This window comes from Anas platyrhynchos, chromosome 2, assembly GCF_047663525.1.
Source record: "Anas platyrhynchos isolate ZD024472 breed Pekin duck chromosome 2, IASCAAS_PekinDuck_T2T, whole genome shotgun sequence".
NCBI classification, from domain to species: domain Eukaryota; kingdom Metazoa; phylum Chordata; class Aves; order Anseriformes; family Anatidae; genus Anas; species Anas platyrhynchos.
This window is the reverse complement of record NC_092588.1, coordinates 52,796,531-52,822,691: the sequence shown is the minus strand read 5'-3', so window position 1 is coordinate 52,822,691 and position 26,161 is coordinate 52,796,531. Positions and strand designations below refer to the sequence as shown.

Genomic DNA, 26,161 nt, shown 5'->3' with positions numbered 1-26,161 from the left:
CATTCCTGGCTGCATCTTTAGCCTTCATGCGTTGCTGGTTGTCTAACCCACCTGTGCTTCAGTTTCAGCATCTGTAAGGTGGAACCTGTGATGCTTTTATACAGTCTGAAGAAGTTGAATGAGAGCTAATGAGAAAAATGTTACAAACAAATCATGTATTTGTTTATAATTGGTTAATTAGTGTTTGTGGAAACAGTATTGCTCTTCATGAGTCAATAGTACTTGTCATCTGTATTTCTTCTAGATGCCTGGGATCTAGTCTCTAAATTCCACCCTAATTTCCAAAATAGCAGATTACACACATTTCCCCATTAAGAAAAGGATTCAGAAGAAAAAAGTCTTCCGAAAGGTCAATGGGCAGTGACATAAGCCTGGCCCTGGTGATTTCAACTATAGGCTAAAGTCCTCTGTGGCTAGTCTATTACATATTGCTCATTATGTTAATATTTAATATGAGTACTACACTGTATAAGTACTACTCATGTCCACTTTAGACACAGAAACAAGTATGAAGACTTATTCTGAAAGACTTTCCTACATATTCATTATACATAATTTAGCCTTTGATTGTTCACTTATTTTTCATTTTTCATTATTTGTTATTTAGCTAGGTAAGCTAAAGCATTATTTTAGAAAAAGTCACAAAAATGAATACAGGCCATTGAGTTAATATAGTATCAATTTTTGAATGAAAAAAATATAAATAGTGGTTATGAAATATTATTTATTTCATTGTTGGATAAAAATACAGTCTCTAACACAGGCAAAAGTTCCCATTATTAAATTATATGTTAATTTTCCTGCTGATGCCAGCAGGAGAAGTATCCGGCTCTAGAAACATAAAAAATGAAGATTAAAAAAAAAAATGTAGTTGAGACTATTACGTAGATAAGGCACTCAGCAAGTGTAAAAAGCAATCTTCCAGACACATCAGCTCCTCTGGTTGTTACAACAGAGCACTTCCCAAGAAGGTGGGGCAGTACCATAAAAATGTAGATATGTGCTTATATTCCTGGTAGGATATTTACTCCTGGTAGGTGTAGGGTCAGTTGCCAGCTGTACCACAACACCCCACTACCCTGAATATTCAGAATATTTATTTTTTTCTGTCAGGAAATGGCCACAGTTGAGCTTTGCGATGCTTCTGAGACAATTTCAGCTCTAATTAAGGCAATTTTGTGGCAGCTGTGAAGTAACGGGGGTGGAAACAAAAGGGCTCAGAAGTTATTGGAGATACCACGGGAGGGACTGGGGTGGCGCAGTGAGATGAATTAAGACCATAAATTGTGTGTTTCAGTGTTTGCACATGAAGGAGCCAGAAGCGCCCCCAGGCTCCCCGAGCCCGCCTGGGCGCCAGGCGAGGCCCCGGCCGCCATTTTCCTGAGGGGGGGCGTTGGGCGCGGCGGGGGGCGGGACTCCGCAGGGCGGGGGGGCGGGGCCTGGCGGGATGACGGGCAGGAAACTCCCGCCGTTGCCTTATAAGGGCAGGCGCTGCCTGGAATGCGGAGAGCGCGCTGGGATGTACCAACAGTGAGCTGAGCGGGGGGGAGCGGGATGAGAAAGGGCGTGTGGCCCTCACAAAACCACTGATAAGGGCAAGGAGAGGCCGAGAGGAAGGTAAAGCTCGGTCGCCGCTGGAGTGCCGTCAGCTGGGCTCGGGTCGCGTTGCGTGCCGTCAGGAGCCATGAGCTGCGTGCCCCTCCCCCCCCAGGCTTTCCGCAGGAATGGTCTCGCCCACGCTTCCTTTCCCGTGCGCTGGTTGGGCGGCGGCCGCGCGCTGCCCGGAAGTGCCGCCGCTGCTGCAGCCGTTGGTGCCGTTGGGACCTCTCCGTGTCCGTGTCGCTGCCGGGGCTCCGCCGACGCCCGGTCAGTGATGGGGGGGGTAGGGCCGGGGCAGCTTCGGTGGAAGGCTCTGCAGGGGGGGCTGGGTGGGCCGGGCCGGTGGGCTGGGGCCAAATGTGTGAGGTTCCACAAGGCCAAGTGCCGGGTCCTGCACCTGGGGCGCAATAACCCCAAGCAGAACTACAGGCTGGGAGATGAGTGGTTGGAAAGCTGCCAGGCAGAGAAGGACCTGGGAGTGATGGTGGACAGTCGGCTGAATATGAGCCAGCAGTGTGCTCAGGTGGCCAAGAAGGCCAACGGCATCCTGGCTTGTATCAGAAACACTGTGACCAGCAGGGCTAGGGAGGTGATCGTCCCCCTGTACTCGACTCTGGTGAGGCCGCACCTCGAGTACTGTGTTCAGTTTTGGGCCCCTCGCTACAAGAAGGACATCGAGGTGCTTGAGCGGGTCCAGAGAAGGGCGACGAAGCTGGTGAGGGGCCTGGAGAACAAGTCCTACGAGGAGCGGCTGAGGGAGCTGGGCTTGTTCAGCCTGGAGAAAAGGAGGCTCAGGGGTGACCTTATCGCTCTCTACAGGTACCTTAAAGGAGGCTGTAGTGAGGTGGGGGTTGGCCTGTTCTCCCACGTGCCTGGTGATAGGATGAGGGGGAACGGGCTAAAGTTGCACCAGGGGAGGTTTAGGTTGGATCTTAGGAAGAGCTTCTTTATGGAAAGGGTTGTGAGGCATTGGAACGGGCTGCCCAGGGAAGTGGTGGAGTCACCATCCCTGGAGGTCTTTAAAAGACGTTTAGATGTAGAACTTAGGGATATGGTTTAGTGGGGACTGTTAGTGTTAGGTCAGAGGTTGGACGTGATGATCTTGGAGGTCTCTTCCAACCTAGAAATTCTGTGATTCTGTGTGTGTGGAGAGGTGGCTGTTAATGTGTCAACGTAATGGCAGCAGCATTAGATCTAGCCCAGGGTTCTGTGGGGAGGCGTTGTGGGACTTGAGGTGTACCGTCAGCATTACAGGAGGAGTTCCTGAACGGTTTCTGAAATAAGGCCCTAGCCTTTCTGTGAGTCATAATGTTAGGTGGAAACCCAGCCTCTCTGTCAGGATTTGGGCCATCCAGCGTGAAGTGTTTCCATTTGCTTATTTACTGATACTCTTCCATGTTCACCCTGAACTTCATGGATTTCAATTCCAGTACCATGACTTTTGTAACAAAATGATCTATCTGGTGGATATCTCAGATGAAATCCTTTTCTCTCCAAAATCAGTGAGTCCTGCACTTGACTCAAGTGAAGCTAGTTCTTGCTCACTGCTGCATGCACCAGGATAACTTATGTATAAACACTTGGAACCTCTGTCCATCACAAATTGGTCTCTTTGGCTGGATGGATTGGTGTCCTTGTGTGTTTGTTTTTTTTTCTGAGCATGTTCCAATTTCTCACTCTCCTTCTAATGGAGTTTTCCAAAGTGCAACCTACCTCAGGTATACCTGCACCAAGCTTGCGCTGAAAGCCAGTACAGTCTTGTGACGTGCTCTTCTCTCTCTCTCTCTCTCTCCATGCTGATGCTCAAGAGGTCTGAGTGCAGGAGTCATGCCTTCTGTGCTCTGTATGGCTGCTTCCCAAAGCTGGTTTAGAGAAACATTAGAAAGCAGCCATGCAAGTACAGATACTGTTCCGTTTGCATTTTTTTGTCTCTTGTAGTGTGATACTCCGATGTGGCAATCTCTTGAACAGAGTTAAAAACATTAAAAAATGGTTCTCTTCCCACCATGCGTAGCTGCAGTGAGCAGCAGTCTGCTTCTGTTACCTTCTCGGTTAGGTTTCAACTGTACATGAGGGAATCAGAGGTAGCAGCTCCCTGGCCTTCTGGGAGCACTGTCCTGTGCTGCATCCAAAGGAAACTTTTTTTTGGTTTACTTTGAATAGCCAATATCCTTCAAGCTATGAACTACCTCAGCGAACGATTCGTAGTGGGTATGATTTGGCCGTATTTTGAGCAGTGGAACTTTTAACCAGCAATTCAGAGTTGAACAGGTTTCTACTGAGGTAAGAAGAAGACCAAAGTCACACGCAGCTCCTGACTGCAGCCTGAAAGCCAACCCCTGTTTTGTCGGCTGCCTTCATGGGTTTCTGGGCGTCAGGAGTTCAGGTTTGTTTGCTGAAGTGTTGTTGGAGGCCAGAGGTTTCAGATAGCTTGTGGTCAGTGAATGTAATGATGAGAACTTCAGCGTTGCCGAATGATGCACAGTTGCATTTCGGGGGCTATTTTTAGTTCAGGGCATAATGGTTCATCTTATACGTCAGGCGAACGTTGTATATGAACGTAAGCTATAAAAGCGTGGAATTAGCAGGGGAGATCAGTAACACTGCTTGTAGACGGGAGGAGAAGGACAGAACTATGGAATATCCTTTCATGATCCAGATGCTTGGTACAGCGTGCCACGTATCTGACGCAAAGCAAGGTAAAATGCGTTTCCTCTAATTAAGAACAAAAGAAGAAAGGTAACTGCTTTTTGCCTGTGTATTCGGTTGGTCATCTGTGGGAGCAACTCTGCCACTTCCTTTTTTTTAAAGGATGAATCCAAGTCGGTGACTTAAGTCTTGATGTTCAGGAGCCTAACAAAATACAGTAACTTGTGAGCAAACTGTTGAGAAGCCATTAGACCTGTGACTCTAATTAGAATTGCATTGGTGATGAGATCATTGAACAAAACTAAGTTAGAAAACTAATACGTGGAGCTGTCAATTAATACTGTCAATTTCAGCATGTTGGCATTCTTGTGACAAGTGAAGCTTGAAGTCCTCCTCTTTCAGGACGCTTATTGCATGTGCTTAATGTAAAACCCAAAACCAAGGATAGAAGGAATCTGGGTTGGATAATGGTTGGGTGGGTGTAATAAAGGATTAGAGCAGCGTGGATTATTTGCGTTAAATAAAACTAAGGCCTAGATGTGTACTAGAAAAGTGTTCTAGAAACAGTGGTAAACAAGTCCTCCCTTATGCTGAGGTCTTCGTGTTTGCATGTCAGCGCACTAGATTCTCATATTTGTTGAATGCTAAGTCTGTCTTAGCTAAACACAAGCCACTAACTTGAAAGTCTCACTTATACCCAGATTGTATTAATGTTTCCACAGGATCTACCACTTGTTAGCTTCTTTGGCAGCTCAAGGGAAACAATGCAATTCATATACGTGTGCTATGTAAAGAGCCTATGACAATAGCAGTTCTACAATCTGGAGATTGTTTCTTTCAAGTTATCAACTTCTAAGAATACTTATGTGACTTTAATTCACTTGCAAAATAAAACGAGTATGCTGGCATTTGCATATGTATTCTGTTAATAGTTCAGCTGTGTAAGAGAGTAGCAATGCAGTGCTTTTGGCCCAAGAGTCAGTTTCCACTTTCCAACACACAATCCCCTAGTTGGCTTTGAAAGAACTCCAGTAGGGGCTGGCTTGGCTGATCTCTCCATCTCCCAGCACCCCAGCCCAGCACTGGTCAAAAACCTTTAGAAAAACACAAAGATCCTGTCAGGCTCAGCTCCTAGAACAGCAGCTACTTCAGCATTGTTATTCAGAGTCTAAAATTATATATATTATTTTCTCCCAGATGTTATCAAGCAGTAAGCTAAAGTTTATTTAACAGCTAAATACTGTACAGGTTGGCAGATGATAACATTCTATATGCCAGGTCACCAGTGCCTCCTGATCTGCTAAACAGGTTGTCTTTGGTTTTCGGATGAGGCAGTTGGGGTTCTGAATCAGAAATACAAGCACGGGGCGAGCTTCACTTCAGGAGCTGGGATTTGTTTTGTTTTTATAATGTAGCATGCTGTTGACCTTCAGCACTCTCTCTCTCTGAATCATGCAGGAGATTATGCTTAGTAGCCAGTTAAGTCTGCATAAAAGAAAACATAAAGTAACTCTGTATGTTGTGTTTGACTACAACATGAAATTTGATAATCTTTTATCCATCTCTCCCCCTAAGTACTTGCGATCTGGTTTAATAAGTCTAAATTCTGGATATGTTTCTGTTTTCCTAGAGCCAACAGCCAACATGTCTAGCAAAAGGGCAAAGACGAAGACCACCAAGAAGCGCCCTCAGCGCGCCACTTCCAATGTATTTGCCATGTTTGATCAGTCGCAGATACAGGAATTCAAGGAGGCCTTCAACATGATCGATCAGAACAGGGATGGCTTCATTGACAAGGAGGACCTGCATGACATGCTTGCCTCCCTTGGTAATGTCCCTTCTCTCTTTACGGTTGTCAGGCAAATTTATTATAATTAAAACAGTACATTTGGGATAGCTTGTAAGTGCCTCACTTTATATTGCACTATTCAGGTGACTTTTGTTGAGTTTAGTTTGAAAGCTCAAACAAAGCTGAATGTTTTTCTTTGTAGGAAAGAATCCAACAGATGAATACCTAGATGCCATGATGAACGAGGCCCCAGGACCCATAAACTTCACGATGTTCCTCACAATGTTTGGTGAGAAGTTAAATGGCACTGATCCAGAAGATGTAATCAGGAATGCTTTTGCTTGCTTTGATGAAGAAGCAACAGGTATGTGGATAAAATAACAGTGTGTGTGTGTATTGCTCTTACTTATTTTTGTACCCATAAATACTTCTATTCATGGAAGTAGTGATGAATATTAACTCTGAGAATTCTGATTTCTGGAAGGTAAAAATTATGCTGTATTTCCTCAGCAGCTGAAAATAGTGTTGCTTTTTTTTTTAACAATTAAAAACGTAATCCCAAACTTCTAGCTCTTCATTTATTTTTTCAAGGCAGGAAAAGACAACAAGATACTGACTGGGAGCCATGGCCTTTTTTTTTTTTTTCTAACTTTAAATTCACTGTAGGGGCAACATACGCAAGGGGAATCCTCCTTGTTTACAAAGCTGGTGTGCTTTTTTGAAGAACCTTTTTTTGTTAGCAACTTGTTCAGCTGCACTTATAGGAGAAGAAAATTTATACAAGAAAAAGCTGGTAATTAGATTGCTGATAGAAGAAAGGAATTGCAGGTTATTTAAGGCTGTTTAATAAAACAATGATAAAAATGTATTCTTTCCAATGAGTCTGGTAAATGTGAGTTTTGCCAATGATTTAAGATGAATTCTGAGTCTTTAAAATATTTTGAACTTCCCAGTGCGTAACACAGATGTTGACCAATGATAAAGTTCCATTTTAAGTGATTGTTTTCATTAGGAATGTTTAAGACAAATGGATCCTTTTTGTATAAAATACATAGTTGTTAAAAGGCTCTCAGTGCTACTGGGAGTTCAGTCCTGTTATGAAGAAGACAGCATATGGACACTGACAAATTTCTTACAAAGGCAGGTCATGCAGTGACCTTTACTTGAAGTAGTGAGACCATGCAAATTAACGAAGAGGCTTGACTTGATTGATTGCTTGTAATTATTTGTATGTTATGGTAATAGGCTTTTTCATGTGCCGAGAAAGATTAGCTCTTTTATTAAAGAATTAAAATTATTATCCAGCAGTTAGCAGATAAAGGTTTTTTCTTGTCCGCTTACTCTAGGGTTTATTCAAGAGGACTACCTGCGAGAGCTGCTGACGACAATGGGAGACAGGTTCACAGACGAGGAGGTAGATGAGCTGTACAGAGAGGCACCAATTGACAAGAAGGGGAACTTCAACTACATCGAGTTCACGCGCATCCTTAAACATGGAGCAAAAGACAAGGATGACTGAGCAAATCTTTGGATACCTGCAGATTAATTTCTACTTCACACTTATGTTTGAGGGTTTTTGAGGGTAGAAGTTGTTGCATGCATTTAGCTTTACAGCTTTTGCCTTTCTTTACGTATTTATCTATTCCAGGCCATTTAGGCACATCTGCACCTGTGTAATCAGACTGGAAGTGGGGAACATATTGAGAAAAAGCATATGGGGACAAAGATCAGTGGACTTTGAAGTCCATGGAAATAATCTCAATGTTTCTGGTTTAGCTGGATTTTTACACTTTTTTGTAACAAATGCCATTTTGAAATAAAGTTTGCTATATAGATTAAAATCTCATTCTTTTGTGGAGAGGGGAATTTCTATTATGCATTTACAAATGCGGGTCTTAACTGTATTTTATTTGCAGTTGCAAATCAAGCTCAAACTCATTCTCATAATGTATTGTTCTCTGTTGCATAGTTACGAAATGCTCCTAGCAGTATATGTTGGTGTCTTTAAAAATGAAGCTGCATAAATCTGCTACATCATTTTTTCCAAGTGGAATATGACTGGTGTAAGTACTTAGCCCAAGAAATCTTTAGGGAAGACTTAGAATTGCCTAATTGCCAGCAGGGAGCCTTTATGATTCTTGCCTAGTTTTTATTTCCTTTTTCTGTTGATAGTTTTTCAGCAATATTTTTATATCAATGTTTATGTTCCCAAGTTTGCATTCCTGTTTTTTTCTACTGGCAATAAGTGGGAGTTAAGCATATTTTTTCCTTCTGTTGAAGGAAGCTCATGCAAAGGCATCTATGGGGTAAAAGTGTCTGTGCTGGCGGTGATTAATAGCAATACTTGTCCAGAAAACCTCCATAAATTTTGTTCTGCAGCTAACAGCATTTGCATGGGAGAATGACAGCAAGAAAGTTGGGAGAATTAACATGGTAAACCCTGTGTGTGGTACAACCACTCTCACTACTTCAATGATCATATGTTTTATTAATCTACCTGATATTGATGAAGTAACTTTTGCACAAACAAAATCCATTCACACAAAAACAGCTGTGTTGATGCTGTTCTCTTGAATACCAAGAGAAAAGTTCCTTCTCAGTTCTCAGACTGACTACATCCTTCCATGTGTCTCCTGCTCCTAGCTCCTACAAGCTAAAAAAGGAGAAGGGAAATCCATCTTGCCTACATATTTGTCTGTTCAAGAGATTACCTCTTAACCAGAAACCATACCCTGAGCTATTTCACATGATACCCAAAAGGATAGGAATCTTACTTTAGCTGAAGGGTGTGAGAAGATTGGGCCAGCATGAAATGCCCCAGGATGCAAATACTCTACAAAAAAGTAGTGTTTGTCTAACTTCCTGTGTAAAGTCATGGAAGGCTTGGTTTCTTAATTTTGCCTGTGTTCACACATGTTCTGTCTTTAGCTTCATAAATCAGTTGATTTTACACACAGTAAGCATACTTTGTTCATTCCTTGGTGGTTTCTTCTACTTCTGGGCTTAATTAAAATTGGTTTTCAACCATTGCTTTCCTATTTTTGTTTTGTTTCAAATTTTCTTCCTTTTTTTTTTTTTTTTTCCCTCCTACCCAGACTGTGTTCTTCACTGTAGTACTTCAGACTGCCACACCTCTTCCTATTCTCAAAAGATTGCTTTTAAACTCTCTATGCTCTTAAGTATGGTTACTAGGGTAGTCTTTCCCTGGAATACCTGCAGATGACTCTGAGAAGGCAGATCATGTCAAAATTTTCACCTACAACGCCCTTGTCACAGAACTGTTGATATCTAGGACACACAAAATTGTTGAAGTGCTGCTATGTACCATTAAGTTGAGGAGCAGTTACACTCTTACTTCTTTACTGTTCTCGTAGCATTTTTGCAATTTGATATTGTGTGTGAACATGTAAGCAGCCTGCACTAAGGATAAACATTAAGTCTTTTTTTCTTTGAACAACTAAATGGACTAAGACTGGGAGGTTAAGCTTTTATTCTCCTACAAACACTGGGCCTCTGAACTATTCCCTTCCTGATTAGTAAATCTTCTCAATAAATTTTAGGTGCTGGTATGTTACACTGAATAATCAGCAGATAAGCCATCTGTTTTTTCCATGCTGGAAATAAGTTTAGAATAAGTGATTATTAAATTGAAAATCATGCTAAAGAGAATCTGGTATCCTCGAGAGGAAGATTATTTCAAAATCTTCTGTGCTGCTGCCCTTAATTTTTCAAGAGCCAGCTGAAATGTTGAACATAGTAGTTTTGTTTCTTGTTGCTGTGTGTGGACATTATGCTGTTGGCCACTTTTGCTGATTAGGGGCTGGTCATGGAGAACTGTACGAAGTGTAAGGATACCTATAAAGGAAGATATGTTACTGAGGAAGAATTTCCTAGTACGTTCAAGTGCAAATAATGCTGACCTTCCATGTGGCCAGGTCTCCCTGTTATCCGTATTGTAATATAGAAGACTAGTCAACTTGACCGTGGGCATGTTGTTTTATCCTTATTTATCCTTAACCACTGGATTTATCCTTAAGGATTTATCCTTAACCACTGGAAGGTCAATAACAAGCCCTGCCAAGAGACCATATAAGAGCATCAGATGCATTTTGTAGCTAGGAATGTTCAGACAGCTGAGGTTGCGTGCCGAGGGCTGGAGGGATGTGTCATCAATAATCCACTTCCAAAAATAAAAATAACTTTGGTCGTTGAAACAGTTTAAGATCCTGATGACTTAATCTTAGCATTTTGCAGTCAAATTTTTGGAATCAATCTGTTCTCCCTTGGGCTTCATGTATAATGGGTCTTCAAACTGTGCTAGAGCAGGCTTATGATGAAAGACTATTTTCACAGGCTGATGCACACATTTAATAGCCTTAAATCTGCAGTGATATATAACACCCCGCAAAGCGCCATTGAAAAGCCGTGATTTATTCTATGTGACCCATTTACCCTCTTCTAAGGCTATATCCACAAGGGTCAAACTCAAGCCAAAGCCTGACTGCAGCTGCATGAGAAAAATCCAGAGAGGAATCTGTCTGCGTGAAGTGCTGCCAGTGTATATTTGCCCCCCCTTTTTTTTTTCTTTTCCCCTCTGTTGCTGGTGATACTCATCATACGCAGCATTTTGACTGTTCAGGATGCGCTTGTTTCTGTTCTTTTAATCTGCACCTAAGCAAGTAAAACATTCTCACGCAGTGATCCCATAACAAGCGTTTCACAAAATGGAGTCAGCCGAATACACTTAGCTTAGCAACTAACTGCTGTCACAGAGGTGGTGTCCATAGAAGTGGAAGTAAGGATCTGTTTCGCTACTGAGCTGAGAACTATCTTTAGATTGCATACTTGTTTCTAAGATCACCGGCGTATGTTAGGGAATGAAATGGGCCCCATCCTGGAACAGGACATCAGGGCCTTAGTATCCTGCCCATAGTATTTGTTCTGAAAGATGGAAAATATCTTGAATCTTGTCAAATGTTTCTCGTGTCTATGGCTTTTTCTTGTTGGTAATGATACTAACATATTATCTGATACGTTCCTGGGGAGTTTCAACTAGCAATGAGTAGCTCTTACTCCACTGATGGCATTCAGACTATGGAAGTCCAAATAACAGGTGAGTAACAATGAAAATAGAGGCAGAAACGTTTTGGATAGCAGCAGTTAATCTGCCATTGGTACTGTCTGTGTACCCGTGCTCCTATTTTGGTCTGCTCCCTTGATTTTTCAAACACTGCTGTCGCTTTTAGATACCCTTCTAGTTCATGGAGAAATGATTCAGTATGACAGGAGCAAACTCTATGAACTCAAAAACAGGATTACGAATGCCAGGAACAACGCAGACAAAAAGAGAAATCGGCAAACGCAGCTTGCAAATAAGTTATTACAAAATGTCAAAAAGGAATACTGGAAAACAACTCCACGCAGCTCATGGCTGGTGACTCAGAGATCGCTGTTTTCCTAAACTTTTGATATATTAGATTAGGAAACTTGTTATGAAGACTAAAAGTGGGAGCACACGGCTGAGCTTCCTGTTTTCTCCCTCCAGTTCGTGGGCCTGTACGTGGCGTTCCCTGGGACCATGCATTTCCTGCAGGAGCAAACTTGGTTGCTGAGGGCAGACAGAGCACGCAGGCTGCTGGGGTACCACGTCCTTTGGCAATACCCGCACTAGGCCTTCTAAAAAATAATTAGCATTACAAATTTTGGCAATACAGAAATGGTTATTGCCAAGGGAAGTTTTCAGGCCAAAATGTGTAATGTTCCCTAGAAAACAGATTGTACATAATAGGTGTTGCATCACAGGGCTCAAGGGGTCAAGCAGTCCGAATGAGTATCATTCAAACTTTGAGCCCGGGTCAGGCTTAAAGGGTTATCGTAAATGGGGTTGCATCAGGCTGGCAGACAGTCATTCGTGGGGTTCTGCAGGGCTCCGTTTTGGGGCCAGTTCTCTTTAATGTTCTCATAAATGACTTGGATGCAGGATTCAGATGTACACTAAGTTTGCAGATGACACCAAATTAGGAGGAGCCACTGACTCCCTGGAGGGTAGAGAGGCCCTGCAGAAAGATCTTGACAAATGAGAGTGCATCGCCAACTGCATGAAATCTTAACAAGAGCAAGTGCCGGATTCTGCAGCTGGGATGGGGCAACCCTGGCTGCGTGTACAGACTGGGGGACAAGAGGCTGGAGAATGGCCCCACAGGAAGGGATCTGGGGGTTCTGGTTGATGGCAAGTTGAACACGAGCCAGCAGTGTGCCCTGGCACACCATGGGCCATATGTGGGATGCATCAGGCACAGCACTGCTAGCTGGTTGAGGGAAGGGATTGTCCTGCTCTGCTCTGCGCTGGTGCAGCCTCACCTCCAGGGCTGTGTGCAGTTCAGGTGCCACCGTATAAGAAGGACATAAAACTATTAGAGAGTGTGCAAAGGGGGGCTACAAAGATAGTGAAAGATCTGGAGGGGAAGACATACGAGGAGCGGCTGAGGCCCTTTGGTGTGCTCAGCCCCGAGCAGAGCAGGCTGAGGGGAGGCCTCATGGTGGCCTGCAGATCCCTCACGAGGGGAGCAGAGGGGCAGGCGCTGAGCTCTGCTCTCTGGGGACAGCGACAGGACCCGAGGGAACGGCGTGGAGCTGGGACAGGGGAGGGTCAGGCTGGGGGTTAGGGATAAGGTCTGCACCCAGAGGGGGGTCGGGCACTGCGACAGGCACCCCAGGACAGTGGTAACGGCACCGAGCCTTTAGGAGAGTTCAAGAAGTGCTCGGACAATGCTCTCAGACACGTGGTCTTACGTTTGGGTGGTCCTGTGTGGAGCCAGGAGTTGGACTCCGTGATCCTTGTGGGTCCCTTCCAGCTCAGGATATTCTGTGACTCTAATAACACTAACAGAAGATGTTTACATGTTCTTTGGAAGCACATGATTAACAGAACAGGAAATCAAAATGCCTCCTGGAAAATCCCAACAGTTTGCTCATGCAGTTTCCTTTACCATACAGTGGTGATTTATTCCCTTTGTAAACCAGTCTTGTCCTTTGACAAAGCTTGAAAAGCAGTTATAAACAGCACAGAATTAGGCAGGTAAAGTTAAACTTGAATATGTGCACCTACAGAAGCAGACGGTGCATGACAGCAGCATTCACTTTAGCATTTTTGTCAGCTGTCACTGCTCAATTTTGCAAGGCTTATTTAATCTTTAATCTCTAATTTCCTCACTTTGACTATTTTAAGGTATCAGTGAGTAAAACCTCTCTAAATAGAATCACTGAATCATAGAACCACAGAATGTCCCAAAATGGAAGTGACCCACAAGGATCATCGAGTCCAACTCTTGGCACCACACAGGTCTACCCAAAAATTCAGACCATAAGAATAAGAGCACAGTCCAAACACTTCTTAAACTCTGACAGGCTTGGTGCTGTGACTCCCTGGGGAGCCTGTTCCAATGTGTGACCAACCTCTGGGTGAAGAACTTCTTCTTGATATCCAGCCTGAATCTCCCCTGTTGCAGCTTGACTCCATTCCCTTGTGTCCTATTGCTGGTCACCAGAGAGAACAGATTGGCACAATCTAAATATTGAAATACTTTTTTGGTAGTTTAGTTTTCTTTTGTTTTGCCTATGAGTGTTGTGTGTATATCTCCTTGGGAGTTGAAAGGCAGCGTTTCACAATAATTTACAGCCTTTGTCTAACATAGCCAATTGACTGGGTGTAAAATAAGGACTGCGAGCGCTGTCTTAGTACTTTCTAAAATAGAGCTGGCATCAGACGCAAGTAACTTGAGCCTTGACTTAGCATTGTATCTAACAGGCACTGACATTTTTTTTTCCCTCTGTCAAATTCCTCTTCCTTAGCTGTGAGCTAATCATCTCTAAAGCAACACGTTTTATACTGTCAACATATCACCAGCCCACAAGAAGCATGTTGATTTTGAAATTGGTTCGCCAGCCAACAAACCTTTTGTAAGCATCAGCTAACAAGAAAACTGATAAGAGCTTACTTTTTGTGCCAACCACCTGACTAAATACGCTCCTTCCTGTTTTCTGGATATGTTTTAAAATACCATTTTTAGGCCTTTGGCCAAGCATTGAACAAATTTCATTTTCTTCCTTATTTGTACAAGCACACTGTCAAAGAGATACACACGCTAATTCAGCATGTGCTATGGGCTCTGGCTTAGCAGAATTAATTACATGTGTTTGAAAAACTGGAGGGCTCGGTCTCTTCTGACTAAGAATACATTAAAACTTGTTTATTTTTGCATTTTATGTGTAAACATTGAAGAATAATGGTGTCTGACAATACTTCTGTTTAAAACTAGTGCGAAAAGGAGGTAGGAGGGAACACAAAGATTTGGCTACAACTATCACAACTTGCCAGCTGGAATTAAAAACAAGTGATGGACATCCAGCAGAAGCAGGGAAGTGGCAGTAGCGTGACTTCTTTATCATAGAGAACAGGTAGCAGGAATCAGCAGCCCAAGATGTACATTTCAACTGTGTGTGTGTGTGTGTGTGCATGTGCGTGTTGCTTCCATACAAAGGACTTTGGACTTGGGAATGTAAGACTGGCAAGGAGCACCTTTTCTGCTGACTCCAGTCCCTTCACATTCAATCAGCCAGTTTCAGTCCCCACTCATACAGTGATCAAACTGCAGACTTAAATAAGTATGTTTTTTGTTTGTTTTTGTTTGCTTGCTTTTTTTTTCCTGTTTTACAACACTTCAAAAAGACTGACTGCATTTTATTTATGTTGCATTACATTTCTCTGCTTTGTCCTTAGCCTTGGAATATCATTGTCATACGATGCTCTAGAGAGCTTACATTTTCCTCAGCGGGGCACAATGGAAGTTACCAGAAAGTCAAAACAGGGTTATTTGTCTCTTACGTGTCAGAGAAACAACACATCTTTCTTCTATAGGCTATGGCATATTCTCTGAGAGCCTTTATTTTGTATGCCCCAGAATCTGCACTGAAGCAGGGATCACCTGGGAAAGCAGTTACTTACCATTTTTATTCATGAGGCCTTTCAAAACAGTGAACATCCAGAAAGTTGGCTGGAAGTCTTGCTTTGAGGCTCCCCGAGAGATCCAAGCAAAGATACGCATTCAGAATCCCTTCTTGGGTTTAAAACTTCTCAAATGTCTTCCCTTTGGATCACAGCACTGCGGCTATTTTTGGAGGAATTCCGAACAATTCTGGCTCCCAAGTATCACAAGAATTACTGTCACTCTGACCGATACAGCACTGCACTTAGGATAGCTTTACAGAGACAACAGATAACAGCTGGAATCAGGGAAAGGATAGAAAGGCAGAGAGTAATGAGCCAAAATACTAGGTGAAGGAACTGACTGTCAATATGCTTTTGCTAAATGACTGTTTTGACCTAAAATTACCTCAGATCAAAATTCGGACATGTATGATTTTAATTGTGCTGTCAATACTTAGCCTCTGTAATTAGCATTTGCAATTTTTCTTGAACAATGATAATATGCGCAGAAAAATCTCTTAATTTGCAAAAACATCCATCCAACTTTCACATATTTTTAATCCTTATTTCTCCTTATTTCAATGTGAAAATCACAAATCAAAAAAAGACCTTCCAGGGGCCTGGCAAGGGAAGACCTCAGGTCTGGTTGCTGAAGACATTCAAGGAGCCGGTGCATCCCAGTGGAGCTCCTCTTAGAGACACAAGAAGAAGCAGAGAGAGGGGACAGTTGCTGGGTTTCCCTTTCTCTGCTTTAAGTGCCAGTTTATACTTGCCAAGAGCAGGCAGGGCACACATGGCAAAGGGAACAGCAGCTCTCCAAAGGAGGGCCAAGATTTTGCTCCCTGCTCTCCACATCCAGCTCATGCAGCTCTTTACAGCTAGGGATGAATGGCCTAGGCAGGCTTTTACTGTGAGGCAGCACAGCTGTTCCTCTTGCATTCCACAGATTTATGAAAAAACATCAAATAACCCAGATCAACCCTGCTTCATTAAGCAACCAAGTTAATCACAAATATTCACCCAGTCATTACAACTCCGTGGTCAGGAAATGGAGAGAATTAAATGAAAGTGGGGAAAAAGTTTACTGTAAACTGCTTGCTGTCTGTGACAGCCTTAGAACTTAAGATTGAAATAGTTAATTTTGAAGACTTTTATGCAATCTAAGGAAAGTAACTCTAAGAAAACTTTTCAACTCCACCAAAGTAATAAAATATTTTAGATGGACAGGATGGAAAAATTTTACACATTTTGCTTAAAGGCTTGTTTTCTCAAATATGTCTGACAAATTAGGAAGAAGGTGGGAGTAATGAAGGAAAAGGAGTTAGAAGAAAACATAAAGAGTTGAAAACTCAGCATTTAAAAAAGCTCATGTTTTCAGAGTGGATAAATTAATTCCTGTTCTGTATGGTTTCTCCAGGAAATTAGGCGGTACTGAGAAATAAACAAGCCTTTGGCAGACATTCTTGGATGCGGTGGTGTAAGCATTTTTCTCTAGCCCACAGGGCAAACGCTGTATAAAAGCAAAGCTCGTCACTAGATGGCCCCACTGCTTGATGCAGTATGAGGGGCTACACTGGCATCCTTTCACCCTTGCTTGAGCAGCCCCTGACCCAAACGCCCTTCCTGTGAGCCACGAAGGACACATCGTGAGCAGAGCAGCTGTAGAAATGCTTCGCTGCCACTGCAGTGCCAGGACGTGAGGACTGTGTACGTGGTGACGGAGGAACCTCTTAGCAGAGCTGCCCATTGCAAGCATGGGCTTCCCAGAGCACGCTCTCCCTAGGATGTGCCCAGACTGCTCTTCTGGAAGAGCCCGACAGCCGCTGTCAAGACCAGGCCCGCTGTCCCATCAGATAATCACCTGCCAGAACTGCTCCCTGTGCAACCTGGGAGCATGATCGGAGCACAAAGGAGCTGCATACTCAGAGACTTCACTGTACCCTCAGAAACAGGCTGTGTGGCAGCAGGCAGGGAGGCTACAGCCTCTCGTGCTCCTCCAGCACCAGCCAGGCACTCACAGTCACAGTACTGCTCACAGGAACTATCATCCCTACCTGTATCCTCTCCAGAGGGAGCTTTATACAGCATGGAGCCCTGCTCACCTGAGGGATCATCACAGCAGATCTCAAGATCTGTACCACCAGCTAATGCAGACACATAAAAGGCCTTTTTTTTTCATGAGGTGCAATATACGTCCATTCTCTCCCCCCTTAAATTTCTTAAGCTGTATTGTGAATGTGTGTATCATAAGATTGAACCATTTGGAAAAGGATTATATACATTTACATCACACAGAAAATGGTCTGCATTTAAGAAGTGGTTCTTGCCTCACTGTGATACGGTAAACTGGAGAACAAAAGCTTTGAGAGAGCGAGGAGCAGACATTATTTCATCACTAAGCTGATCTCATGCAAGGCAAGTAATGTTACCCTATCTCTTCTCACCTATTTGAAAGTTAAACACTGGGAGCAACATACAGCCTGACAGGTTTCATGTAACACCTTTTTAATAGAACAAAAAGTACAATACAGAGTAGTGTGTGTGCAACACTGGTTCCATTTTAAGTAACTGGTGGAAGGGTTTTAGATCAAGACATGAAATAGCTGTTTTCATAATTAAATTTCAACACACGATTCGGTTGTTCGAGATTATCACAGGGTATTTTAATGACTCTGTTATCGTCTCGGTGTCCCTGCCACTCTTCCACCCACTCACACCGTGCATGTCGTTCTTACGAAACCGTACGCAGTAAGCGCAGGGATTTTTCCCCAGGTACTGGGGATTTCTCCCCAGTACTTCTTCTAGGGCTGTGCTCCTGTGTCATCAAAGTTCAGCTACTTTTGTTTCCATTGCGTTTCCAGGCAAGTTGGAGAAAGTATTAAAATTCTTCAGTCTTAAGCCACATTCTCACACCTGTTTTCTGTGTTAGGGTGGGAAGGAAATTTGGGCCTTTTAGCCATTAATGTGTCCCCCTTCAACTCTGCGTCTAGAGGATGCGTTAACTTCAGCATGTGCAGTACCTATGCTTCTGTAAAGGTCTGTACCGAAACACCAAAAGCGGTAATTTTGGCAGAATTATGATTTTTTTTTCCTCTTTTATTATTGAGAGTTACTAAATTGTACCATAAATATGCTGTACACCAGCAAAACTGGCGACAGGTCGGAAAGGGGATGAAAGAACAGCAAGCTGACAGCGCAGCTCTCCAAACTTGCACAAATTCACACCCCTTTATGGACTAAACATTTTTCTGAAGCCTGAGGCGGCTCCGCTTGGAGGGGGCGGCGCTGAGATGGCGGCCGACCACCGGCTCCCTCCCCCCCCCCCGCCTCCAGCAATGGTTCCGCCGCCGGGCACCCGCTGAGGGGCGGCGGCGTTGCCCCCGGGCTGCACCAACTCTCCCGGAGGGGGGGGAGAGGGAGAGAAGAGCGGCTGCGGGGCCGCCCCGCGGAGCCTCCGTCGTGAGGGGGGGCAGGCGGCGGCGGGGAGGGCGCGGAGCGGGGCCGCCGCCCGCCTCAGCGGGGGCCGCCCGGCGGCTGCCCGGCCCGCTGCCCGCCCCCGGCGGGGCGGTGGTTTTGTCCAGGAAGCGCCGCCACCGCCACCGCCGCCGCCGGTTCCTCCACAGCCCCGATCCGCTGAGGCAGCCGCTGGGGTGAGGCCGTTGGGCACCGGGGGGGGGGGGGGGTCCCGGAGGGGGGCGTTGGGCGGCGGCCATTGCGGGGCGGCCGTTGGGGGGCGGCTGCTGCTGAGGGGAGGCGGCGGGGGGCGGCCGGGCTGCCTGTGGGGGCAGATAACCCGCAAATCACCCGCAAATATACAGCTTAGAGCTTCGTCGAGAGGCCTTGGGAGCGATTTTAGGCGCCGGGCGCTGTCCCCGAGCGGGTTTCTCCGCGGCCGGCCGGCTGCTGGCGGCTCCCCGGGCGTGGCGCAGCGCAGCGCAGCCCCTGTGGCGCTGTCAGCCCCCTGCCGGCCCCGCTCGCCCTGAGGGATAAAGGCGTCAGGTCCTAAAGGAGCCGTAGCAACAGGTAAATGACGGCAGGGAGGATGAAGCCACCTCAGGGTGACATTGCCCTGCGGCTCAGCCTGCCGCAGGTGAAGGTGCCCGGTGCTAGGGAGACGAGCAAAAGCCCTCAGGTGGTGTTTTTTCTTCCCCCCCTTTTGCTAAAAGGAGTAGGCAGCAGGGACTTTCAGGCAGCTTTCAGATAGGCCGAACCTGTGGTACAGGTGAAATTAAGTGGATAAAAGTAAATTGAGATTAGGTAGCAGCAGAAAAGCAGCTGGCACGGTTCTCCTAATGTCAGGGGGTTGTTTTTTAAATAAGGGAATGCAAGGCAGAGATGGAGACCCATTGTCATACAAAACAGCGACTGCTGTTACATGTGTGGCTATACTGCCAAGCACAGGCACTTCAGGGTTTGTTCAGGTGAACTGAGTTCTGTTTCTCTTCCCCTTACTCTAATATTGCGCATACTTACACTGTATCCATACAAAGTTACTTCACAGGCTCAAAACCTCGCTTTTCTCCTTTAAACGTGAGACCAAAGTTCCGTTCTCGCAGATGCATGTTTTAAGAAGGAAACCAAGATGAAGACTGTTTCTTTTAACAGTGAAAATGAAGTGCAATTTACATCTTGTTTTAGTCACTTTTATTAGTTAACAGTCTGACTGATGTTTGTATTTCCTGCTTCTCTTTTGCACTTCCTGGTTAGGGAAATAGACTCTGCTGAGAGGAAATGTAAGGGTGTTAGAGGTGTGTTCTGTTTCTCAACACTAACTTAAAGCTTTAAGCTTAGTACTTCTTTTTTCTTTATGTCCTAACTCTGACCTTATTCTATTTACTTCTCTCCTAGTATCCAACAGCCAACATGTCTAGCAAAAAAGCAAAGACGAAGACCACCAAGAAGCGCCCTCAGCGCGCCACTTCCAATGTATTTGCCATGTTTGATCAGTCGCAGATTCAGGAATTCAAGGAGGCCTTCAACATGATCGATCAGAACAGGGATGGCTTCATTGACAAGGAGGACCTGCACGACATGCTTGCCTCCCTTGGTAACGTCCCTTTACTCTTTACAGTTGCCAAGCAAATTTATTATAATTAAAACAGTACATTTGGGATAGCTTGTAAGTGTCTCACTTTATATTGCACTATTCAGGTGACTTTTGTTGGGTTTAGTTTGAAAGCTCAAACAAAGCTGAATGTTTTTCTTTGTAGGAAAGAATCCGACGGACGAATACCTAGATGCCATGATGAACGAGGCCCCAGGACCCATAAACTTCACGATGTTCCTCACAATGTTTGGTGAGAAGTTAAACGGCACCGATCCGGAAGATGTAATCAGGAATGCTTTTGCTTGCTTTGATGAAGAAGCAACAGGTATGTGGGTGATAGTCAGCTCCTTTGGGGTGTTGTATTTACATGTTGTTTATTTGGATTTCTAATTAGTAGGCTGACTTCTGCACCTTTGTCAATGAAGTATTCCACGGTAATGCTAGATGGCATCATCTGCCACATATGAGAACTTGACTTAGGTGAGAGTGAAAGCTGTCAGGCTGCTCTGGCTGCACGCTGAGGACTAGTAGTAACATTCTTCTGTGGGGCTTTGAAGAAGAGTGCTTTAATTAGGCAGGGTGCATGTTCCTCAAAGTACAAAATACGATGTATGTGCTCAAAGAAGATAAGAAATTCAAATCAGTAAGCTGTGTTTTTTTCTATGGTACTTAAAAGGGAGTAGATGTGAAATCTGTATGACAAGAATTTGTCCTCCCCCTGCAGTAGATACATCTGAATGTTTGATGTATTTAATACTTGAAGACAGACCATCCAGAGTACATAAACTCTTTCTTCTTACCCCTCCTCTTGCCTAGTGTGTGTTAGGCTTTGATGACAAATACTCTGTGTCATGCCATCACGCCCGGCTCAGTCCTTTTAAAGGCATAGCAAGGGCTGTAGCCGTGGTGATCTGCTGAGATAAACAGGGTGGGGCCAGAAGGCAGAAATGACATTGAATTGACTTGCGTAGCAAGGAAGGGGGAGGGAAAGAATGCAGAGCTCAGTTTTGCTTTATCAGACTTTCAAGGTTGTGTCTGCAATCATGAAGCTAGAGTTTGGGCTTTTATTTACTTACTCATGTAGGCTGAGGTTCTGCAGAACTGGGTAGCGACCAGGGATGGATCCTGAGGGCAGTCTGTGCAGTCACAGTGTCAGGGCTGCCCTGCTAGTGCACGCAGAAATCATGCAGTCACATCGAGAGTGCAGGCTACACCTGTAAATCTTCTCACAGCTGCCTACCGAAATATTTCAATCTAATTTGTGGATGTGTGCTCTAGATTCTTTCAAAGGATATTATTCCGTTTCAAACAGCTATTTTCTGTCTGTGTATTTTTAGCACCTTTTGCCTTTTCAAAGTGCATCCCCTTCCTGCTGGGATGTAGGTAAACAGGCTTTCTGGTGGTAAGGCCTTTTCAAATGTTAATTGACTTCCTCCCTCTCAAGGGAAATCTCTTTACCATCTCCTAGAGAAGGAAGTTTTGTTAGTAGGTTAATTATTTTCTCTCCACAGGTAGTCTGACTCAATGTGCTACAGGGTTTTTTTGTGTGCACGAAAACAAGAGCCTGTGAATTAGGATATAAAGAAAATGATTGTGCTACCCGTTCTTTTAAACAGTGACCTTCTGTGTCTCTGTAAATAATAAGTTACTAGTTCAGGCCCCCATGTACTGATAAGATTGATTTTTATCATCTTTAAACTCTCCATGATAAATGTTTTAGTTTAGTCCCAGGATAACTTGAAGGTAACGATTTCACAGTCCGTTTTATGTCTTGTGCCATCCTCAAGTTTTAACCAGGAACCATGTTAAGATATTTATGCTGTTTTATTGATTTTTGAATGATGATCATCAAACCGCACTTTAAAAAATGAAGCATAAGGTAGAACCCATGTTGTCTTTGCCTGTTATTCATCTTATGCTCAGATTTGAACTTTCTTTTCCTTTTTCCTTCTTTTCACTTAATAATCTCCATGTGTCTGTGTTACGGACCTGATTTTCTACTCGACATTAGTGTAGTTCTTGTGAAGGAAAATAATCCAAATCAGATCCTCTTGATGAGGATAAAGCAGTTGTACGTATTTTTACTTACTTTTCCTATATGGTCCATCTAGTTGGGTATATTACTTCAGCATTACTGTCACATAAACCAGTAGTACTATGAAATTAGTATAAAAGCTTATATCTGTCTTCTAAATCGGTGTAACTTTTGTCTGCTGTTTGATCCTGCGCTGTCATCTGTTTTGTGCTGCCTGCCAAAGGCTGCATCTTAAATTTTGCTTCATTAATTTATTACTCCCTGTCTACGTTGAAATTGTGTGTGAGATTGGTTTAGGGATAGTGGGTAGACTTTATGCTTTATAATCTGTGCTGCTAAAACTTTTAGCGTATGCGTCTGGCAACCCAGTTCAGTGCTTAAACACCTACCAACTCAGACAAAAGCGATTAAGTCCTCGAGGCTAAACTTGTACCACGAAAGGCCTTGCATTCTTTGAATACTAATCCTTATGTCATCTCTCATCACTATTTGGTCTCTGTAGCACTACAGAAGGAAAAAGCCTTCTGTATTTAGTTTGTTTTGTCTGTGTCATGTCCTGTTGTGTCACCCCCTCCCCCCTTTGCTCACACCTGCAAAGAGACAACTGCAAAATTTGACCCAATTAAGTAGGGCCTGGCTAATTGAACATTCCCCTCCTGATTTTAAATGATAACATTGCTGTTAGCCTTCTTCATTTGGGGTCATTAATCATGGACTTGTCTGCACTAGGATATGATGCTGTTTCAATTAGCATATGTTGTAACATGTGTTTGTTGTGTTTTTTGGTGTTTTTTTTTTTTTTTCCCCTTCCCTGCAGCATAGACCAACCCCAGGGTAATTTGTCATGCTCATTGACTGCCTTTTGGTTCCCTGATTTCCTTCTTGGCTTTCTCTCTAATGAACTCTGTTTGCTCAAGCTATACAGCTCTTTTCAAAGCAGAATTCTTTTTTTTGTAAAAATCACATCCTAACTAATTCTACATCAGTCACTGTTGGTGTCTACTTATGATTTCCAGCTGTTCTGCCCAGAAAAAAAATTTTGTTGGCAACATACTTCTACCTCCATTCTGTTGCTGGTATTTCTCCAACTCGAGTTCAGTAACAGCTTTCTTTCTCCAAGGAAGCAACTATTGTGCATGTAAAGGCATGATAGGTCTTACTTCAGCATTAAGCAGTTCCTGCATTCTCAGGTCTGTCTCTTTTGCACATTCCTTTTTTAATCTCTAAACTTTCCTGGAATTATTTGGCAGCTGGTGGTTCTGCCCACCTACTGAAATTGAATTGACAGAGCTTTCTTTGCAGTAATAAAATCATCAGCCTCTCCTTTTTATATCTTTGATAGTTTCCTCTAAAATCTGCTAACATTTTGTCATTTAAAAAAGAAAAAACAAAACACCTCGTTGTATATCCTACCTCTTTTGACTAGTTTTTCTGCCTCTACTTCTCCATGGTAAACATTCGTGCTCCTTCCTGAGTTAACTTGCTCTATCCTGTCTGAGAGTCTGATCTATTATAAAACTCTACCCCTGGATGCATGCCAGCAGTTCACTGCATCCACATAAACCCTCCAGCAACGGCGCTGTGCAGCGGTGAAAAGCCAACCAGTGGTTATTTAGTCCCCACAGGAAACTCGTTTATAGAGGATGCACACATGTATCTAATTAAGTCAAGAAAAATAGAATTCAATCAAGAGAAGTGCTTTCATAATGAAGGTTAGCAGTGACCATATTCGTAGCTCAGGATTGTGACTTTTGACTTTGAACTGCTGAAGATCCATGTAAGGAAATAGATATTATTAGATCACAGCAGATCAGGCCTTCTAAAAAAAATTTGTATGAAATGCATCAAAGTTCTCTCCCTCCCCTTTGCATTCAAAAAATTGCTTTACAATTTGTTTAAGGAAGTACTTCGGGCTTTTGGTGCAAATGCACATCCTACATGTTGTGTTAGGTGATTGCGTGTCTGTCGGCGGCCGTCGCACATTCATCCTGCTGCTTTTCAAGGCTTGCTAAGAAACAACTTCCTTTTGTGTTTCCCTATACCTCACCCTGTAGGGGTTATTCAAGAGGACTACCTCCGAGAGCTGCTGACGACAATGGGAGACAGGTTCACAGACGAGGAGGTAGATGAGCTCTACAGAGAGGCACCGATCGACAAGAAGGGGAATTTCAACTACATCGAGTTCACGCGCATCCTTAAACACGGAGCAAAAGACAAGGATGACTGAGCAAATCCCTGATACCTGCAGATAATGCTTTTTTCCTTTTCCTCTGGATCTGCTTGTTTTCCTCTTTTCTTTTTGGGACCTTTTGCATACATTTTAGTATTTCAGCTTTTGCCTCTGTGTACTCCGAGGCTGCTCAGGCACACCTGCACCTTTGCAGTAAGACTGGAAATGGGCAGGGAGAAAGGAAAGCTTAGAGTGGCAGAGGCTTAGGAACAGGGATCAGTGATTTGGGAGGCACAGATAAAAATGTCAGTGTTACTCATCCTAGCTAGATTTTTGCAGTTTATGATAATTTTTTTTTCAAACAAGACACTGCTATGTTAAGTATGGCATTAAACATTTTCATGCCAGAAGTGGACTGTTTATCTAATCATATCTGTAAATATTTTTGCAGCTGTATACAACCATGTTATCTATTTTTGCCTTAAAAATGAGTCATGAATCACTTAAGCATACTGATTTTGTACTTCAGTGACCGAGTACTTCAATTCTCAGTGACTGAGTACTTCACTTCCTACTGTGAGCATACATGATGAAGAAATTCCCATCCTTCAAATTTTAATCCATTGTAAATTAATGATTTTTGTCTTAGACTTGCACATTAACATGTTAAAATCCTATGGGTGTAATTGAGGAGATGTTTTACCATCTTAACTCCTCCATTTCTTGACACTGAGCACAATATTAATACTGCTTTTTAACCTTACATGGTTAATTCTAGTGCTTTCTTTAAAATAATAACAATAAAAGAAACCTGTGTATGAGCCAAGTGTTTGACTGATGCCTTTCACCAGATCTCAGCGCTAACAATACAGAATTCATCGTCTTTCATTGCAATCAGTTTTTTTTCTTTCTTCCTATCTTTTCTGAAAATACAGTGAGGATGGGGCTGGAGGAAGAAGGAAGGTGTGCTGCCTCTATGCTGTTTGTTTTCTATCTGAAAATACATTATTCTTGCCATCCAAATGAAGCTATATACAATATATTTTGAGAGCTTCTGCTGTCTATAGTGCTTCGGGTGTGTGAGGGGAGGGCATCCTTTTCTGTTCCATTTCTCATCATTATGTCCTCTAGTTACGTGGTATGAAACGTGTGACAGATCTGATACAACGTTTGCAGCATCTTCAGCATAATTTGAATACCTTTTGGTTCTGTTTTCCTTTTTTTTGGTGGAGAGAAATGGTGATCTGAGTTGTTTCCATCACTTTTAGGAATTACAATGCTCCCCCTTAGGAATTCAGGTTACAAAATCCAGAACTGGCTTTTGGCTAGGAGTGTTTTGCTCCTTCTGGGTAGGCTGCTTTCGTAAACTGCATCTCAATAGAGGCCGATGACTGTGTTAGAGATACGCAGTGCTTCATGAATAACCTACCAGCACTCTTGAGAAGGGCGATGCCATAAAAGCCATTCACCTTTTAGCTTATCCTGGGGGAAACCATGAATGTAAAAGGTTTGATGGAAATGCTGTTCCACAGCATATCTGATACATTAGGGCTTACCAAGGATATTTACTCGTCCAGTTCCAAACACAGTAAGTGCTGTTAGGAAATGTCTCTGGCATTATTAAGCCATACAAAAGTGTGTTTATGTACGTGTGTTCTTGCAGTAAATACTTCCTGAGCTAGTCAAAACTTTCAAACCAGCAGGAATTTTAAGTGGGATTAGATGGTACGGTGATTTAAATGATAGCTCTGCTAGTGCTCTTGGTCATGTTAAATGGTGGTACTCGGATCCGTAACACAAGGAGAAGGTTGTACAAACCATCACTCAGTTTAAAACTTTTTCTGTAGATAGTTTAAAAAGTAAGAATTACCATGGCCTTGACACAG

General features: G+C 43.4%; 2 protein-coding genes across 4 annotated transcripts; both read left to right on the top strand.

Moving 5' to 3' along the window:
* Positions 1-1,711: 1,711 nt before the first annotated feature.
* On the top strand, positions 1,712-7,883 carry LOC101795371 (myosin regulatory light chain 2, smooth muscle minor isoform). Of its 2 annotated transcripts, none has more exons than XM_027452000.3 (4): positions 1,712-1,866; positions 5,879-6,076; positions 6,240-6,401; positions 7,384-7,883. In XM_027452000.3, exons 1-4 carry the CDS (start codon positions 1,725-1,727, stop codon positions 7,554-7,556), a joined length of 675 nt encoding a protein of 224 aa, XP_027307801.1. In that variant the 5' UTR covers positions 1,712-1,724; the 3' UTR covers positions 7,557-7,883. The 2 variants fall into 2 exon arrangements, with proteins under 2 accessions (XP_027307801.1, XP_027307798.2); XM_027451997.3 differs by lacking the exon at positions 1,712-1,866 and adding an exon at positions 4,139-4,298.
* A 10,654-nt stretch (positions 7,884-18,537) lies between these two features.
* On the top strand, positions 18,538-25,096 carry LOC113842832 (myosin regulatory light polypeptide 9). Of its 2 annotated transcripts, none has more exons than XM_038173748.2 (4): positions 18,538-18,673; positions 19,872-20,070; positions 20,234-20,395; positions 24,160-25,096. In XM_038173748.2, exons 2-4 carry the CDS (start codon positions 19,887-19,889, stop codon positions 24,330-24,332), a joined length of 519 nt encoding a protein of 172 aa, XP_038029676.1. In that variant the 5' UTR covers positions 18,538-18,673; positions 19,872-19,886; the 3' UTR covers positions 24,333-25,096. The 2 variants fall into 2 exon arrangements, with proteins under 2 accessions (XP_038029676.1, XP_038029675.1); XM_038173747.2 differs by lacking the exon at positions 18,538-18,673 and adding an exon at positions 18,881-19,046.
* Positions 25,097-26,161: the final 1,065 nt, after the last annotated feature.